Source organism: Phymastichus coffea, unplaced genomic scaffold, assembly GCF_024137745.1.
Source record: "Phymastichus coffea isolate CEN01 unplaced genomic scaffold, Cenicafe_Pcof_1.1 PCOF00058, whole genome shotgun sequence".
In the NCBI taxonomy this organism is placed as follows: Eukaryota; Metazoa; Arthropoda; class Insecta; order Hymenoptera; family Eulophidae; genus Phymastichus; species Phymastichus coffea.
Window position 1 is genome coordinate 648,687 of NW_026706869.1, and position 19,796 is coordinate 668,482.

The 19,796-nt window shown below is 33.4% G+C and overlaps 3 protein-coding genes and 1 long non-coding RNA gene across 6 annotated transcripts; 2 read left to right on the plus strand and 2 right to left on the minus strand.

The window, feature by feature from the left end:
• Window positions 1-9,386: 9,386 nt before the first annotated feature.
• LOC131666341 (uncharacterized) lies at window positions 9,387-11,752 on the plus strand. Its single transcript, XR_009302087.1, has 3 exons — window positions 9,387-9,630; window positions 11,371-11,556; window positions 11,629-11,752. It is a non-coding gene; the product is annotated as an uncharacterized LOC131666341 (long non-coding RNA).
• Window positions 10,182-12,753, minus strand: LOC131666340 (polyglutamine-binding protein 1). The gene is made up of 5 exons (XM_058938941.1): window positions 12,542-12,753; window positions 12,351-12,457; window positions 12,080-12,255; window positions 11,835-12,015; window positions 10,182-11,746 (listed from the first exon to the last, which is right to left on the minus strand). The coding sequence occupies exons 1-5, from the start codon at window positions 12,606-12,608 to the stop codon at window positions 11,354-11,356; spliced, it is 924 nt and encodes a 307-aa protein (XP_058794924.1). The 5' UTR covers window positions 12,609-12,753; the 3' UTR covers window positions 10,182-11,353.
• A 761-nt stretch (window positions 12,754-13,514) lies between these two features.
• On the minus strand, window positions 13,515-16,677 carry LOC131666347 (arp2/3 complex-activating protein rickA-like). Of its 2 annotated transcripts, XM_058938948.1 has the most exons (10): window positions 16,573-16,677; window positions 16,436-16,481; window positions 16,245-16,355; window positions 16,111-16,176; window positions 15,919-16,034; window positions 15,577-15,852; window positions 15,285-15,492; window positions 14,980-15,203; window positions 14,317-14,906; window positions 13,515-14,230 (listed from the first exon to the last, which is right to left on the minus strand). In XM_058938948.1, exons 3-10 carry the CDS (start codon window positions 16,323-16,325, stop codon window positions 13,620-13,622), a joined length of 2,172 nt encoding a protein of 723 aa, XP_058794931.1. In that variant the 5' UTR covers window positions 16,326-16,355; window positions 16,436-16,481; window positions 16,573-16,677; the 3' UTR covers window positions 13,515-13,619. The 2 variants fall into 2 exon arrangements, with proteins under 2 accessions (XP_058794931.1, XP_058794930.1); XM_058938947.1 differs by lacking the exon at window positions 16,573-16,677 and having other exon boundaries at window positions 16,436-16,517.
• Window positions 16,612-18,849, plus strand: LOC131666348 (uncharacterized). Of its 2 annotated transcripts, none has more exons than XM_058938949.1 (9): window positions 16,612-16,739; window positions 16,885-16,955; window positions 17,038-17,144; window positions 17,233-17,406; window positions 17,474-17,646; window positions 17,719-17,863; window positions 17,973-18,246; window positions 18,315-18,466; window positions 18,545-18,849. In XM_058938949.1, the coding sequence occupies exons 1-9, from the start codon at window positions 16,724-16,726 to the stop codon at window positions 18,735-18,737; spliced, it is 1,305 nt and encodes a 434-aa protein (XP_058794932.1). In that variant the 5' UTR covers window positions 16,612-16,723; the 3' UTR covers window positions 18,738-18,849. The 2 variants fall into 2 exon arrangements, with proteins under 2 accessions (XP_058794932.1, XP_058794933.1); XM_058938950.1 differs by having other exon boundaries at window positions 16,657-16,739; window positions 16,852-16,955.
• Window positions 18,850-19,796: the final 947 nt, after the last annotated feature.

The window sequence follows — 19,796 nt, forward strand, 5'->3', positions numbered from 1 at the left end:
ACTCTAAAGACTAAATGAGAGTTTCGCTCTACCATGTTTCTGCAGAAGAGTTTCATCTTAGAAAATAACGATAATTATTAATCAAAAATGATTACTATTTGAAAAAAGTTCTAGAACTTGTTATCTCCAATTTTTCAAAATAAGGACCAATATCATTCGTCTCCGAAGCCTTTTTACGGTATTTCCAACACTATTTCAAGCTTTATAACACTGCCATGATTTCGAGATATTTTTTACGGTTATTTCAACAAAGACATTTTCCAATAGTCACATTAAAGTATATTTAGCATCCTAATCAATAGTTTTAACCTTTATTTTATCTCTCTACAGAGCTTTGAACAATTCTCCTGATTTTGCGAAAGAACGCATACATGGCTATTAAGCAAATAAAATTAATTACAGTCAATATTCTCTCGAATTCTCATGAAGCAAATGAAAAATTCGGGTCGAAAACTATCGATTGGTATCTATGTATGTATGAACGCTTTATATATATTTATTACATATAAATAAAAAATTTTGTAAAACAACAGTTCGATAGCTAACTTGGTAAAGCTCCAGACGTAGGTTTGGTCTACATTTTTAATTTTATTCCATCACTCAAACAAAATGTCCTATTCTTTCTACTACTTTAAATTAATCGCAGGTATGTTATTTTTTGAAATAACAAATGATTATCAAGTCTTAAGGCTTTTATTATTAGAAGATTTACTTTTTTTTAATTATTAAGAATTATTCTGTGTGAAATTTAATTTACGGTTATTGGATTATCAAAAGTGTAAAATTAAGTAGAAACATTTTCCTGATTTTTATTTACGTAAATACTCTTATATACGATCAATTATGAAATTAATCAATTATGATCGGAGAAAAGTCAAATAAATAAAACGAAACGACGTCTAGGGATATATACAATGTAACTGTCGTCTTACGGCCATTAGATTGAGGAGATATGGCACGGCGTAGTCTAAAGAAGGCTGCCTGCGAAAAGTTATGATGGATCTGTCGACTCTTACTTTGTTCTCTGCAATTAACGTTGTATGGGTTACCGGTCTTGACCTGATATTATTGCCTTTTAATGCTTACTTAATTACGGTCTCGCAGTCATTTGGCTTCTTCGTCCAGCAATTGACTTGTATTAATTGTAAAGGTACACTTTTATTTGTATTCTTTATATCTTTATAAATTCACATTTTTAAATCTTGAATAATACGTGTTTCTACTTTCCAGTGAAAAATGATGATCTAAATATGAAAAACTATTTGCTTTTTAGAAAATTAAAATATTGAAGTATCTCAATTCACGTAAAAGTGAAGAAACAACGCTTATAATTTTTATGATACTCTAATAAATTATTAGCGATGTTGTTTTGTATAGATCAATGTGTCGGTTATTTCTATGTGTATTCTTTTTACTACATTCTATTAAAGTAATTTCTTATAAGCTAAAGGAATAATAATTTATTTTATGAAATACTTGAATTATCGATTGTTAGAAATGTTTATCGATAATAGTAACTGTGTCTCAGATATAATTTGTAAAAAATTGATATTTTTATTATGATCATTAGGTCATTTTTGCATTGATTAACTCGATTATATGAAGCCCAACAAGAATATATTATGTCTTTTTATTACCTTCGAAAATTCACTAATCGCCATAGACTAACCCATTTCCAAAAGATGAGCGTTATATATTGAATACACCTGACTGCTTTTATCGTTGTGTCTTTATTCAATGCATATTTATTTAATTTGTATGAGATCTGCAAATACTTTCCAGCATCTGAACCATTTTTAATAGATTTCAGTTCAGTCCAAACTACAAACTTTCTGGGGATTTTACGTGTTTTAAGGTCAGCTGTGGTTATTCATTGCTCGTGAACAGTGATATCATCATTGTCATTATTTCTAGGTTAGAAAACTAATTGCCAATCGCAGATATGGGGTGCCACACTGATGTAAATGCCAAAATGGTATGAAAATTGAAACACTGTAAAAAATCTATGAAAAGCGTTTTACGAATTACTCAGAAATCAATTTTTCTTTCATCATGTTAATACTGGAGAATTTAACCATGATCTTCGATAATGATGAGTATAATTTATGAGTAAAAGTGACTTCATAGTCGAGTTTCATGAAATTGAAAAGTATTCCTTATTTGTCCGTCGATTTCCTTTGACGATGCTGTGAAAATAAATGTACTTATTTAGTATATAGGCTTATAATTGTAATGATAACGCATTGTTCCTCTGGTTAAGCAAATGTGCGCTACACTTTGCATCGAAACGTCATTTTCATTCTGGAAAAATCTGCAACGTTCGGAGTCTCAAACGATCTTCTCATCTGTATTTCGTGAATGAATTTGTTGGGAAATGCGGATTTCCCAAGAAAACCCGACTTAGGCTTCATTCGTTGGCGATCACTTGCAAAGTTATACTTCACTGAACCGATGATGAAAGGGGATGAGCTCGCCAACATATGTGTTGTGCAATGAGCATAACTTCGTTATACAGTGATATGCCCGATCATACGAAATGCAAATTTTAGGTCGCAGATAATTTCCGGCTTTTTGTCGGCCTCAACCATGGGGAAGGCCTGGCGCCGTCTCGTCTGTAAAGCAATAAATTACCAAGGTGTCATAAATATCAGAGCGTGTTTGCAAATAATCGGAGTTAATGTTTGGACGAAGAAGCCAAATGACTGCGAGACCGTAATTAAGGAAGCATTCAAGGCAGTAAGTTCAGGTAAAGACCGGATAGTCCACACAATATAACTAGCAGAGAACAGAGAAGATGTCGAAAGGTCCATCATGACTTTCCGCAGGTAGTCTTGGTTAAACGCGCCGTGTCATAGCTCATCAACCTAATAACCGTAACGCGACAATTAGAAAATTTAATTTGTTTATTCCTAGACGTCGTTTCATTTTATTTATTTGACTTTTCTCCGATCATTCGAATAAAATGTTACTTCTTTTTCTACATTTATTGTATCGTAGGCATGTGAATGTCTGAAATGGCAATTTATTATAAAGTTATAAGATTTTTAGTTCATCCGAGTAAGATTTAATTTGCATCAAGAATTGATAGACCAAGTAGGAAACTTTCCATATCTTGCTTCCTCGTAGACGAAGCTTTGATTCGATAAAAATAATTTTTTACCGAAAAATACTTTAGAAGTTTGCTTAAGGATATATGGGGTCTAAAAATGGAATTTTTACGAAATGTCTGTTTGTGATATGTATATATGTCCTTGTCAATGATACACGTTTTACACCGTAAAATTTGTGGCGTAAAGGCGTTTTGGATGTTTTTTTTTCAATTTTAGGTTGACATTAACAGCTTTACTGTACATAAATTGTACTTTCAGGAAATTTGTATCTTTAATCATCCCATATATCATACAATGGCTTATGAGCCTTTTAATTAGGGAAACCTTTGAAAAACTAACTTCATAATTGATCGTATATAAGAGTATTTACGTAAATAAAAATCAGGAAAATGTTTCTACATAATTTTACACTTTTGATAATCCAATAACCGTAAATTAAATTTCACACAGAATAATTCTTAATAATTTAAAAAAAGTAAATCTTCTAATAATAAAAGTCTTAAGACTTGATAATCATTTCAAAAATAACATACCTGCGATCAATTTAAAGTAGTAGAAAGAATAGGACATTTTGTTTGAGTGATGGAATAAAATTAAAAATGTAGAACAAACCTACATCTGGAGCTTTACCAAGTAAGCTGTCGAACTGTTGTTTTACAAAATTTTTTATTTATATGTATTAAATATATATAAAGCATTCATACATACATAGATACCAATCGATAGTTTTCGACCCGAATTTTTCATTTGCTTCTTGAGAATTCGAGAGAATATTGACTGTAATTGATTTTATTTGCTTAATAGCCATGTATGCGTTCTTTCGCAAAATCAGGAGAATTGTTCAAAGCTCTGTAGAGAGATAAAATAAAGGTTAAAACTATTGATTAGGATGCTAAATATACTTTAATGTGACTATTTGAACATGTCTTTGTTAAAATAACCGTAAAAAATATCTCGAAATCATGAGTGTTATAAAGCTTGAAATAGTGTTGGAAACACCGTAAAAAGGCTTCGGAGACGAATGATATTGGTCCTTATTTTGAAGAATTGGAGATAACAAGTTCTAGAATTTTTTTCAAATAGTAATCATTTTTGATTAATAATTATCGTTATTTTCTAAGATGAAACTCTTCTGCAGAAACATGGTAGAGCGAAACTCTCATTTAGCCTTTAGAGTAGATCTGCCCATGTATCAAATACGTACATATTTTGTACATAACACATACAAAATATGGACCCTTATGAAAGATTCCTGCAGGGTTTAATAGATTATTATGAGTTTAAAAATTAATCAAAGAATAGTTGATATGAATTTGATGGATCTGCTTTATGCAAAAGTTGTAGCTGCGGTCATACGTGTCGAAGCAAATGGACCATTGCATCTTCCACTTTATCGAAACAAAGGAGGAGATAACGTGCCAGAGGGCCATTCGCGGAGGAACGCACGCGTCTCTTGGCCCCCACCTGAGCTTCAGCCTCCTGAAGCGAGAGAAACAGAAAAGCGATGGACGAGTCGAGAAGCCAGAGGGTGAACATCGCATGGTTACCCCCTCCCGGCTGGAGTGGGGACCCTTCTCGGAGGTACCGCCCTCGCTATTGGCTATTGGCTGGGTCGGAGTCTTGGAGTTTCGGGGTTGCATCCGCGGAACTATATTTCCTGTTCATATTATCTGAAGCAAGCAGGAGAAAAGTCGTCATTTGTAGTTTGACTTTTGAGCGCTACGTACTCCCTAAGTGGTTCGTGCCTTCGGTCGCCAGCATACTTTTGTGATTTTACCTGCACTCGCATCCGCAGAACCAGAACTCGTCCGATCATGTCCGCCGGCACGCCGTTGCACGTTGCAGTCCAGGAAAACGACGTGAGTCTCCTGGAGGATCTTTTGGCTGCGGGAATATACGTGGACGGAAAGGACCAGGCCGGCGCCACTCCGCTCGTGCTGGCTCTCAATTCTGACCAATTCGACGCTGCGATCGTCCTGCTGGATCACGAGGCAGACGTGTACGCCGTCGACCCCATCTCCAATATGACGGTCTTGGAAATGATGTTCGACCGGTCATCCAGTCTTCCGGCTGCGATAGTTGCACGCGCTGTACATGCCTTGCGCAACTGCAATTTAGAGACAAACGCGAAAGCTATGCTTTTGGCCAGAGCGGAGTGTCACCTTGAAATTGTGACGTACTTCAAGAGCATCACGCTAACAACAATGTTCTTGGATGTCAGGCCCATAGATCATGCCAAGGAACTACACGATGCGCTCAAGCATACAATGTTAAGTGGAGACACCGATACCGTTTGCCTTCTCGTGGACCGTGGTCTTAAGTGGGCTGTGTTAGACGCGGTTGTGTTTTGCCAGATAGCTGTGGATATGGCAAGTACTGGATCTTCTATGTACGGTAAAATTAATTTAAGCTATTTGCAGAATCTATACTCGTGGAACCTTGTCAACGAGAATACATTCGAATTTTTTCGCGCTGTATTTAATAAGTGTAACGAATACTGCGTAGGGGCACTGTTAGATGGCAGGGTTCACGAATCCTTTAAAAAAAAGTACGGGGAAGATCTAGTTGCTCACATATTTGGTAATACCAACATCCGCGTGGTACTCGTGATGTTCAATCGGGACTTCGACGCGGATGCCCGAGGAGCATTCGGATACACCGGACTGCACTTCTCCGTGACAATAGACTCGGTAGACAACGTGCGATTTTTGTTGCAAAGGGGCGCGCGAGTCGATTTTAAAAACAGACGCGGTCGAACGCCCCTTGTAGAAGCAGTCAGACATTCGCGACGTAAAGTAGTGATGCTGCTTCTGCAGAACGGGGCGGATATTCGACCCGTGCTCCATCCGGAGGATCCGCGTTTTGATCCTTTCAGCAACACCTTCTGCTTGGTTTTGCAAGAGCAAATAATTGCCCAGCTGGTGTTGAGCGAGGCGTTGGGCGTGCAGATTGAACCAGCCGTGCGCAAACGTATGGATAGCAATAAAAGGTGTATGGATTTCTACCACTGTTTTCACATGCAAATAACGGACATGAAGTGCACGCAATTAATAGGATCCTTGACTCTATTTACTGCCATTACGGGCAGTATTGAAGCAATCGCGCCACACGTGTTGCACGTGAACATCGACGAATTGGTGCAACACGTTGAGTCTCGGTACCAGTACCATTATTTTTTTGTCTTTGCGCTGAAGAAACAATTGCGCAAGGCAGACAAGTTGAATAAGAGCTGTCGCGGAGCCTGGTCAATCACCCCCAAATGATATCGCCGTGATTTTACAATTTCTTTAGTGTACCGTGACGCGAGCTTCCGAGCTGTCGATTTTTATGTAACCTTTAGCTTAATGTTTTGTAAATGACAAGCGATTTAGTGCTTAATGCCTTATCTCAATATCTTATCCCGATCTGCGCAGATTGTTGTATATATAGATAATAAACTGTATTTTTATTTATTGTAATTTCATTTCGTTTTTTGTAATTAATATGTAAATATATGTCTGTTATTCGAATTTCCTTGTTGTTATTTAAACTTCAAAAACACCCCTTCTGCGAATATCTCTGCCAAGGATGACTTCCTTACGAATCTCAATGTTCGCTTTTGTAAGTAAGGTAAGTGCACCGGACACCGTTCGCTCGACGATTCCCCACGAGTGCAACTGGGCGACCGACAGCTGCATTTATCTTCCCGTTGCAGATCGAGGTGGCGGTGAACCTCGCGCCGAGGGATTTCTCTACCCGATCGTCACACGAGCAGAGGTAAGTGCAATGCAATGCGTCCCACTTCAATTGGTTTGTCACCGAAGCAAGAAATGTCTACCAGAACATTGAAATTTACATTGCGCCACCTTCGCGGATCGAACGGTCAAAGATATCACAATGAAGTAATCGTTTTTAGTCTTTTCGTTCGATTTCTAAACTACTTTTTCAAATTAATAAACGCAAATCTTCGTTCAATTTCCGGACGTTCTACTTTTAATTATATCCGCCACATAGAAACATTCGAGGAGTCTCAAACAAAATTGTATTTTGATTTGAAAAAATTTAAATAAGGAGTACGTGGCAGATTTTAAATTTTCTTGACGCTGCAAATGAACGTTTTGTAACCGTTTAAACAATTCTTTTAACAGGCCACATAAGAAATTTGAAGTCATAGGGTCAGCCAAACGCTTTTTTTATATGAAATAACATAGTTCGCTGACGAATGTCTCGAATATTTTGATCTATTCACTTTTCGCAAGTACTTGTCATTAGTCGTACCTTTTGCATTTGTAAAGTAAGTGTTTAGCGGGAAAGGGAAACAAATTATTAGAATATTAAATTTGAAGAAAGTTCACGGGTGTTTTCAAAAAGGAAACAAGAGAATATTCGACGTTGAAATGTATTACTAATATTATTATATATAATACCGAGGTCTTAGAAAACTACTGATATTGACTAGATATGATTGCATGATAACGGAATGTTACCGTTCCACCAATAGATAATATAGATAATAGAAAAAAAGCAATAGAGCTTGCGAAGGGTGCTAAATAACGCTTGTGCTCAAAAAAATCAGATCATTGTCATTACTTCAAGCGTATAAAAGTTACTAATTGCAAATCGCAAATATGGGATGCTGTATTAATGTTAATGCCAAAATATTGTGAATATTGAAACATCTATAAAAAGAAGCTTTAAAAAATTGTTTAGAAATTTCTTAGTGTTCAATTTAATTTTACCGTGCAAAACTGTGATCTCGAGGCTGCGGTATTATTTGTCACATATTTTATAGTTTGATATACTTGGGTCTTGGATATAATGTTTTTTTAATTACGGAAGACAGGAAACGGGGAGATATAACGATGATGTGTTGGAATATATGAACGAGAGTATTAGTTATGCAAGTGTGAGTTATGACGATACCGACGATAATTGAATTTTTTTTTGCTTATTTGGTTTTTTTACAATGTTTTTTTCTATTTAAAATTGCAGTAGCTTAGATTATATATCATCATATTACTCGTGTTAGGTTTCGTTTTAAAGTTGAAAGTTATAGCTGTTCATTTAAAGATCCTTATATTAAGGACACAGATTTGAAGAAATTTTTCTCTCTTCGCTTGGGCGTAAACGCGACACACGAGTCACGAATCTACTTTCCCGCACTTGTTTCGTAATGTACTATTTGCATACGATTGTGGAAAGCTGGACTTTGAACACACGCTTTTGTCCGAGTATGTGAAAAGTACCTGTTTTTCGGCCGGAGAATTAAAAAATAATGAAATTTGATTTTTTAAATATCTTTGAGCTGATGCATGATATTCGTTCAATTTTATGTTGAAGTTTTCCATAAATTTAATTTTCCTTCATAAAAAAAGGCGTATTTCTAGCTATTCCCGTTTCAAAGTTATATTACAAAACGTTTGAAAATAAATCGTATTTTGAAAATAGTGCATGAAACTTTTTCAACATTTTACTGAAGGTGTCTCATATTATTAGTAAAATATGTTGTAATGTTTAAGCTTTTTTATGGTTTAGTTTCTGCAAAAAAAATTTATCTGGAAATAGACCCTTTTTTTTACGATAACAAGAGTAATTTGAATCGAATCGGTTTAAAATTTTGTAAAAATATTGTTTATCCGAAATAATGAAGAGAGTTGTTTGTGTAGGTTGGTCGGACTACCAATTTTTCGAATATTTCATGTATACAATTAATATGGCGTTCTTTAAATAAACAGCCATAACTTCTTACAAAAATCGATTTTTTGAGTATACGAGGTTTCATTTTAAAACATACTAATAACTATAATGAGACCTTGCATGAGCTGTTTGATTGTATTTAATCTGAGCTATTGCAAACGAAAGAAATCATTTTTTTTAGTGTAATGTAATATCGAATTCCTCAACGAGAACTGTCATAACTTTTCGCTGAAATCGTATTGTTTATCATTAAACAATTCAATTTAAAGTTGACAATAACAGCTTCAAAATGAGACCTCCTTAAAGCACAACTACAATGACATATTTCATTGGCGAGGAAATGACGTGTTGGTTTAAATACATAAATTTTACTTTCAGAAAATTCGTATCTTTAATCATACTGTATATCATACACTTCAGCCATCTCAGTGGAATCTGTGGGACGTCGCGTGGCCACGCCCTCGCGGCCCCCTTCTCGTCGGCTCCGCGCGCGTTATTAGGCATTGGCTACGTTGGAATGGTATATTTCCAGCGCTGCCAAGAGGAAGAAAACGTACATCAGCAACATGGAGACTACATACAGGAGACGAAGGGTATGGACACAGATCGCTTGCTCAAGAATTTCAGCGCTATAGCAATAAGTTCAATTTCCATTACTTTTTCACTTTTATGCTAAAAGTGCGATTGCGCAAGGCAGAAAAGTGGAACCGCGCCAATCGCAGACTCTGATCGATTCATACCGACTGACGTTACAAGATTTTTTTTATTACCCACTTATGATTCGAGCTATCGAGCTGTCTGTTTTTATGTAATTTTTAGCGTAATGTATTGTAAATGCCAACCGGTGAGTGCTCGTTTGACATATTTCTTATTCAAATACGCCCCGAATCTTGTATGTTTGGTAAACATAGTATTTTTCATTTTGTGTAATATATACTACATGTAAATATCTCTGACATTCAGTGTCGTTATTTCATTAACCCTCAAAAACATTAAGTAACGATCTTATACATTTCTGCAAATATTTTTGCCAAGGATGACTTCCAACGAATTTCGGTAATTCCGTTTACAAATAAAAAGCTATGATTCGAAACGACCCATGTTAATTTTTCGCGTCATATACGAACATATCAACAAGCGTTGTGCTTGTGACAATTTTATTAATTTAATTAATACTGCCTTTGGCTTAGATTTAATTTGTTCCTATTATTTAGTTACATATAAATTGTAATAATGCTTAAACATTTTTAAAGTTTGTTAACAATAAATTATATGTAGAATATATCTGAAAACAAAAATCAAAATTTTAAAAGAGGTAGCACAAAGAAATTAGTATACAATAAACTTGTTTAATTCCCTATCTTACAAGAGCAGCTAATAATATTTTATTAATTATATCAACATCAACATTAAGTACAGAACAATATATTTACTTCGGTGACTCTGCATTTTTCTCGTTTCGAAGATTTAAAAAATTTACATCGATCAATTAACTGTTTATCGGAATTACATACCGATTTGGAAAAATTATAATAAATAACTTAATTTTATCTGTTCAGAGGAATAATTATAAGACGTAACATTTAAATTAATCAACCCTTTTCTAGTTAATTTGAATCTTAGATTAGTAAGTTTTTAAGTATGTAGGAAGTATCATTTTAATTCCAATATATTTATATAAATTTGTTCATGTCAGTATTAATACAATTTTCAATCATCGTGAATGCATGTAATCTGTAGCTTTGGACTATAAAATTGAGTTTTCCTAAAATATTCATTATGAATTTTCAAATACTGACAAATTGTTATTTATTTCTGTTACGTATAGCGAGGAACATAACGTACTTCTTAACAAATTTTAGATATACTTTGGCACCGACACATCGTTATTAGTTTTATAACCGTAATGAGACAAATATTATTTATAGTGTGTAGTTAATAGCTTGAACTGAAACAAAGTTTGAGCTTTATGGGAACATTAAAAATGTGCAAGTATTTGCTTGTTAAATAAGAAGAAATATTTATACATACTAGTATTTTTTATGTAGTATTATTTATTATCATTAAAATTATGTAATAAACAAGTTCTCAATGGGTGTCTTCCAAACATAATTTTTCATAAATCTAAAACATTACTAGAACTATTATTCTGTTGAAGCTATTAACTGTACATTATAAATAATATTCTTCTCTGCAGTTCATGTTAAATAGAAGATATTATAGTTATAAAACTGATCATGACGTGGAGGTGCCAAGGCATACTTAAAATTTATTAAGGAATACGTTTATACCTTTTGTTGTATGAAAGTAAATGGTAATTTGTCAATATTTTAAATTCATAATCCGTATTTCAGGAATAAAAAATATTATAATGCGAAACTTTGAAATGCTTATAAAAACCTTTGTGAATTTGGTATAGAAGTTTTTACACAAAAAATCAATAGATATTTCTTTTCAACAATAGTTTTAATGTTCACCATCAATTATCATATATCCTCTTCAACTCTTAAATAAAAAAAACTTTCATCATCTCACAAAGTTTATATACAACTGTTTCAAATATAATTTTATTCGGGTTCCTCAGGAAATGAAACTTTAGGCTTCCCCGATATTCCATCACTCTGTTCTTTACCACCAGCTTTATTGGAACGAAGCACAGCTCCAGGACTCGGATAAGGTCTCATCTGATACAGAGGTCCAGAAGCAGTAGTATCAACACCAGTCTTTGCTTCGTTTTGTCTGGCCAATCCATCTGACCATTTGCCACGAGGTATGTCACTGTATGATGCAGGATCCATTGGATCAAGTGTCCGATCTTTTTTATTACTATTTCGGTTTTCAGGTCTGTCGCGATGTCGTCTATCAGTACCACTTCGTGAACGATCTCGGTCTCGATCGCGTTCGCGATCTTTTTCTTCTCGACTGTCCTTTCGTTCGCGTTTGGCGTCTGGCTCATTTATCTGTAAAAATAAAATGTAATAAAAATTATTTTCATTAGATTTAAATTAATAAAAATCATTAGATTTAAATTAATCAAGTTTCTCTCACCTCATCTGGCTCCTGTTCACTGCCACTTTCCTCGCTTGACACATTGTCATCTTTCTCAGCTTCTTTCAAATGCAATTCTTCTCTTAACTGTGATGCAGGTTGAGAAATTTGACATTTTGGGTGACCAGGTGGAAACCAGGATACTAAATCTGAAGACCAATCCCAATAGTAATGTTGCCCACTGTGATCAATAAAGAAGTATTAATAAATGTTCAACGTGTACTATAATAATGAGCTCTATCTACCTTCCAGGATCATAAATAGCTTTCCATGTCTCTGGTAGAGGGTATTTTTGAACTAATTTCAATTGTCGTTTTAAGTACCTCTCAGGAGGTTGTGTGTGTCCTTTACCCCATTGTTCTTTACACTTTCTCGTACAATCATGATAAATGTTATACTTGTTTGGGCAGCCAATGTATCCCTAACAATAACAATATATAAAACAATAAATATATATATCAAATAAATTGTCATTTTCATTCCATTGATAGGTAAAATTTATATAAACTAGTGTACCATAAATCTTTGAGTAATGTCAATCTGACTAATGTCTTCTTTAGTATTATCATAATCTTCTGCTATAACTTCTTCGTGTACCTTCTTCTTAGGTTCTTTATTAAAATCTGGAATTAATTTATGTAATTTATGTAAGTAAACGTAAACTTTTTAAAAAGCAAAATCAATATTGTATATAGGTTATGTCTTACCACTTTTCTTGCCGTTTATTAGCCCTCTTTTTGCTAAACGCGCAGCTAACGCAGCGGGAAGGGGCATTTTTATACTTCACTTTTAACAATTAAAACGACTCTTCTTCGTTAATTAAAAGAACTATAAAAATACACATTAAATATTCTACGGAGGTAATATAAAAACAAACTCTGGCGTCCAGCGCTCCACCATGTTTAGTGTATATGTGATGGAGACTACATACAGGAGACGAAGCGCAATGTATAAGAATTCTCCAGCCTAAGTCCCCCAAAGTGCCTTAGAGGGCTACGGCGCCATCTAATGATGACTCGAGTTATCGACGTGCGCCAACGCATGGTAACTGGTCGGCGTTATCGGTATAGTATTATATAGTACCCGCAAGATATTGAAATATATCTATAGGATGTGAGGCACCTTATGGGGGACTTGGAGCTCCTAAACTCTAACACAGGCAGGGATAGGCCGCTTCGTCTCCTGTATGTAGTCTCCATGGTATATATGTGTGGCAGTCTCATGATCGACCATCCACATCTAGATGGTATCGGCCAGCCACGAGCTGCAAGAAATACGTTCGCTGAATATAAAAGTCCGCATAGTGGTACGAGCAGCACGTTCGAGCGTATGAGGCAGATGTTACCGGCCGTCGAGCCTCACTGACGAGTCCAGTCGGTAGCATCGGAAAGAGACGCTTTTTCTACCTTACCAACCTCCCGAGTGTGAGCCTGGCGGCTACCTCACGCTACGACCAAACCTTTTACACGAGACTCCTCGTACACTCACATACACATATACATACGCATACTTCTTTAATAGCCAAATATTTATCGCCATATTGAAAACTGAAGGAACAGCGCGCTTTGATAGAAAATTTGAATAACATTGAAAAGACTGGTTTGAATATTGTAAAAAATTGTAATATTTAGGAAAACAGATAATAATAAATAAATTGATCTTTACGGCCTTCAAGCCAGACGTGAATATTTACAATATATATTTACAATTGCTTCTTACTCTGAAAATATGTACAATATCTTCATGTATATATTTATAGTTTGACAAAATATTTAGATAATTCATTTATTGCATTTCAGCAATATCATGATCACTATCGCTGCTGTCTTTCTTAGAAACATACTCCTCGTCCGAATTCTCTCCGCTGCCTATAAACGTCTCTTCTGCGACTCTGAGAGGATGAAATTTTACCATATTCTGGGTGCAATCGTTGATAGAAAATCTTTCAACATCAAAAAATTGATTTTCGGCCGTCAACATTTTGAATCTTGGAAGTGGAACTGGAGTCTTTGATTCTGTATCGACAGTTTCGGTGATGATTGTATTATTTGAAATTGGCGGAGGTGGCAGAGGTGGCGAAGGTGGTGGAGGTGGTGGAGGTGGTGGTGTAGACTGATGCTGATACGGTTGTAGAGAAGTTGGTGGTGGAAGTTGACGTTGAGTAGGCAATTGTGACGGTATTGGTGGTGGTAGTGGTGGTGGTGATGGTGGTGGTGGTGATGGTAGAAGTTGATGTTGAATAGGTAATTGTGATGGTATTGGTGGTGGTGGTGGCAGTGCTGAAAGTTGACGACGTTGAGATGGCTGTGGTGGAGGCAACGCTTGATTTGGATATGAAGGTTTTAGAATAGCAACTGATGAGACATTGTTGAACTTTGTATCTTCTATTAGTTTTTCTGCAAAGAGAAATAAATTTATTTACAAAGATAACAACTTTTCTTTTCCATTTTCAACTGTGTTTCAAATAAGAATGAACCCTCACCTGTATCAGTCTTGACAATATTTGAGTCTTTACGGATTTTGTTGTACATTCTTTTCAATGCTTTGAGTTCCCTCTCACTCATTGATCTTTGTTTTTCAATAAGAGCTTCTTTGAGCTCACTCATGAAATTTTTTTTCAACAACTTATCAATTTTAAAATCTTGAATGATACTTGTCTCTTTGTTTTCATACAAAGGCTTCAAATATTCCTCTTTAATGTATTCTTCAAAAACTTCATCCTCTATTTCTGGTTCATCATCAAGATTGATTACTCTTTTATTTTCATTGCTGACAGGGAACAAATCTTCTTTGCCTAGATCTTCATCTAGATTTTTTTTAGGTTTATGTTGAGCTTTTGCTATAAGAAGACTGGTAAATTCTGCAAAGCTTCTAGCATTTTCAATCTGTTTGTATGCTTCATTCATTTTTTCTGTAATAATCTCTGCTAAATCAAAGTCATTCTCATTTTTTTCTGAAAACTTGTCGATAGTTTCCAAAGTAGACATGATTTCCCTAAAAGCCAATTGAATCTTTTGAGATGTCAAATTTAAGTGGATATAAGTATCTTGCCATTTTGAGTTTGATATACCTCTGTAAATAAAGAAATTTAATTCAACAGATTATAAGAATTATATAATTATTAAAGTTAAAACAATATTATTACTTGAAAATCCTTTGAATAGGCTGAATTTCACAAACTTGATATGCATTTATAATTTCTAATAGTTTTAAATGATAGCCACTTAAATATCTTATTAAATGTTGAACTGTGTGTGCTAATTTTTGTTTTGGAATACGAAAAAATCCTTTTTCCATTTGACTACTATAAGCACTTGCTATGATGAACATTGTTTCTGACTGTACCAAAATAAAAGTGTAGTAAAATCTCTGAAAAATTAAGTAAATATAATTCTTATTTTAAATTATAATTACTTTTGTCTATTAAATTATTCATTAAATTTTCTTTACCCTTAAAATATTGTAAGACTCATCATTATTGGTACAGATAGTTTCAAATTCAAGCTTAGTTAAAATACAGTTCAGTCGCATGCATTTTGGTAACAGATCTAATATTTCACTAGCTTTTTGATAATAAATGTAAGATAAATTTTCAAAAATATCTATAAGCAGTTTTCTCATTATAACAATAATATTCCATTTTTCATTCCCTATCAATCTGAAAAATGAAAAAGGTTGTAAATAAGATATCAAGTTGATTTTAAAAATAATCAAAACCTAGATAAATATTAAATAAACTCACTCTTGTTTTTCATACTGATCTAAGATTAATAGCTTTTTTGTGTGGGTACGTCTCAAAGTTTTAAGGCACTGTGTAATAAAATTGTGTAGTTCATTTTGTAACTGTACAAGATTACATAGATTTCTTCTCATATTCCAATGCTTGCATTTTTCATACATCAAATATCCAAATACTGTAGAAGCCGAAACTGCAAGTCCTGTAATTTTCTTTTTTGTTACCAGGTTACAAAATGATATTAGCATTGAACTAATAAGAGGAGACCATTCGAGAATTTTACTGTAAATAAAAAAGAAAATTTAATAATCCATAACATATCATATAATAAAAAATTTCAGTACTCACTGCTTAATAGAAGTATTTTCTCTATTGTAAATTTCATTTATCATAGCAGCGTGATCATCAAGTAAAATTTCTGTTTTCAAAATAATTTCCAATTGTCTGAGACTTAGTTTATTTTCCTAAACATAGTTTAGAAAATCTATCAAATACTAATTCAAATATTAAATTACTATGTGATGAAATTAGCAAATATACCTGTAAAACATAATGGCAAAATAAGTTTGCCTTCTCAATAGCAGTCTCTTTTAAAGAACAGTAAGCCTGAAAAATATAATTGCAAACAATTATTTACCACCAATGACTTACAATAAAAATTGACAATTATTTACATTTATAGGAAGTACTTCTGATTCTGGAGTAGCATTAATTTCATCAACTCTTGGCATGTAATCAAAATTTGTATAACCCATGCTCGTCAAGGCTTGATATAATTCACTTCCCTTTAAAATTGTTTTTCAATAAAATAGACATTTTTAAAAAGAAAATAGAGGAAAGAACATAAAACCATGTAAATAATCACCTCTAACACGACATCTTCTTCGCACTCAAACACATCTTCAACTAAACTACACATTTTTTTAGAAAAATTATTTCAATTTTACTCTAATGGTTTTTATTTATATATTATTTAATTATAGTAATTGTAATACATCATACACTCAATATTTTCCATTATGTATGGGTAACTATATACCTGTCGTATGATATGTGCACTATGTGGCGCCAAATACTAACCCAACTCCAGAATTCAGCTGATCTATTGATCGCATTAGTAGTATTGTGATATTAAAATAAAGATTAAAAAACAATGGATCTCGTTGAAAGTAAGTTAATTTAAAAACTTATTTTTTATGCTTGGATCTCATTGAACTATATTATTTATTCAGTAATATACATTTTTAACTAGTGAATTATATTTTTGCATTGGTTTTATAGTTTGACAAAATATTAAAAGTCAAAATGTTTTAGTTGATTACCATGATTATTTGGCTGAACTTACTGATTTTATTGGTGAGGGTATTACGTGTTTCTTTGAAAATGTAAGTTTTATTTTTAGAAAATTTGTATCTTCAAATACCATCAGTCAATACTGTAAAAAATAAAAAAATTTTTAATTTGTAGGATTGGGAAAATCATGTGATGATGTGGTACAAGAATGAAGGTCGTAAAAATAAGTACCAAACAATCTACATAGACGACATACTTTTCAGAGTAGGAAATGATCTTATGTGTGTGTTTTATCCAAATTAGAACTGAATTTTTCAATTTGAAATTATTCTTGACAAGTAAATATAATATTATTTTTTCATTATCAAGAGTTCTAACTGAAGGAGCCTATGAAAAAGATCCACATGTAGATATAAGTTCTAATTTTGGAGGACGCTTAACAACACTTGCAGTTATAGCTCGTTTTCTTGTTAAAGATGGAAAATTGAAAGGGAAAATGAGAATATACAGTACTTCAAAGTCACCTATCGAAACAACTTATGAGTAAATAGGATTTATTGGTTGAAATAAATATTTTCAGTGATTAAATTATAAAAAAAGTTTTTTTCAGACTTTTTCTGAACAATGCAGAATTGATACAAACAATTGGATTGAAAATCTGTGGAGATGGATGGGACTTTGATAATTGCAAGTACAAATTTGTCAAGAATGATTTGTCTTTCAAGTACTTTGACAACTCAAAGGAAATCTCTGTTTTTACAAAAGAATCAGACATTCATAAAAGTAACTTTTTAAACATTCCTCAAATTTGAATAACTTTCAAGCTTATCTTGAATAATGATAAAATATTTTCAGGAAAATTATTAGAACAATCTATGTTAGAATACATTACTAAAGAATTGGGCCCAGCTCTTGAAAATTACATGGTAACTCAGCTCAGTATAAAATGTCTAGTAAGCAACAGTGTTGGTGCTGATTACTCACTGAAAAACGTATTAAGGTAAATTCTGAATGTATATAATCACTAAATATTATAAATTATAAAAACTAAATCACTAAATATTATTTCACAATAAAAACTACAAATAAAACTTTTTGTTTCTTTTCAGCATTCACAACAAAAAACTACGTAAAGCATTAAAAAATCTATCAGAAAAGATAATCTGCATAACAAATTCCTTACTTGTTAAAAAATCTCCAAAATTGAAATACTCTGAATTTTTTTGTCTAATTGAAAAAAATAATGAAATGAGTCTCAAAGTTTGTTCAGGTTGGATAGATCAGTTTGATTCATTATCTTTCTTTCAGGATAAAGATGTTATTGTTTCAAATGAAGAGGACTTAGTTATAGTCCATGTTCCAGTTGATTTTGGAAATCTGAAGGTAAATATTTATTTGAAAGATTTTAAAATAATGATATTAATCTAATAAATATAAATTTGTTTACATAGCTACACATCACTGAACTCTCAAGTGACAGTCCTGTAAATAATAAAGAACAAACATACAAAACGTCGAATTCTTATTTCATCATGTCACTGAAAAGATTAAGTGAAAATAAAGCAAAAATTAACTTAGTAAGCTTCAAAGTACTCGACATCACGTAAGATCTCGACTTTTAATTTTTCAATTGTAACTTGAATTGATCTTAGAATATAAATACTATTAAATTTTTATTTAGACCAAAATCTAAAACACTAGTCATTGTTGCAATGGACCATTTGATAAAATATGCGATAGAACAGCATATGAAACCATTTTTAGAAGAAGCGATGACGTATAATGAACTTCAAGAATTGGCGATCAAACCAGACGTAGAAATAGAATATGATTACGACAATGATTTAATGGCTGAAGATTCAGAGTCAGAATAAACGGTGCTGGCATCAGAAATATTATATAATCTACGTACTTTTCTTAAGATTTAAAAAACTTATGAACGATTGTTACAAAACTGGCAATGGAGAATCTAAAGATTTATTTATAAATTTTATACAAAATATCGTAACATTATTTATTTTGATGAATCCTGTTATTTTTATTTACGACTTTACTCATGCAAAATCCGCAAAAAACATATTTTTTTCTCCAAAAAAGAAATCGTTTTACTCTTGCTGCAGTAAGACTTTCGAAATCTATAAAGGATTGCATTAATCGAAATACAACTAATGTAAGTACATCGATTCAAGGATAGCCCATCACATACGCAGATATATAACGGGGACACTTCTGAGGTCGAAAATTTTTTGCAAGCGATATAGTGCTCTTTTGCAGGAGGGCCGGTGCTTCCACAGATAATGGAGCTTGGCTGTGCGCGTACTTCGGAAATATTTATGAGAGCTCTTTTCTCTCTTTCTCTCCCATCCTATGCTATCAAAAGCTTAGCGTGCGTTTAGGGGCTTTTTTTTACTTCAAACGACGTTGTTGCTATGTCGAGATTTTGACGTAATGAACAATCAATTGTTGTTATAGTTGTTGAGATTTGTTATTTCTAGTGTAATAAATTGAACAATTAGTTCATATCAGTAAAAGCAAAGCTCTTTTATAGGCGAGATTTGAATAATTTCAAACTTGAATGCTTCGAAATTAATTCTGACGTATTCATCAATCTAAAAAATGTATATCGAATACCCTAGTTTTCAAATGAATTCAAGCATGTACGAAAATATATGCTTATATGGATTTGTAAATCCACATCCGTCAGGTGTGAACACATGAAGAAAAAAACAGACGAGGCCCAGCCTCGTAGAAGCCGCGCGACAATTTAAGTCACCATTCTCCTCGACGAGAATAAAGAGCGAGAGAAGTATGCACAGTCGCGGTCTTACAAGGGGTTAAAGACACGAGGAGTCGAGCGCAAGGGCTGATAAGACGGTCAAGTGTTGCAGACGCTTCTTCTGCGTTCTCTCGGCTCGGCGCTCCCGGAATAATCA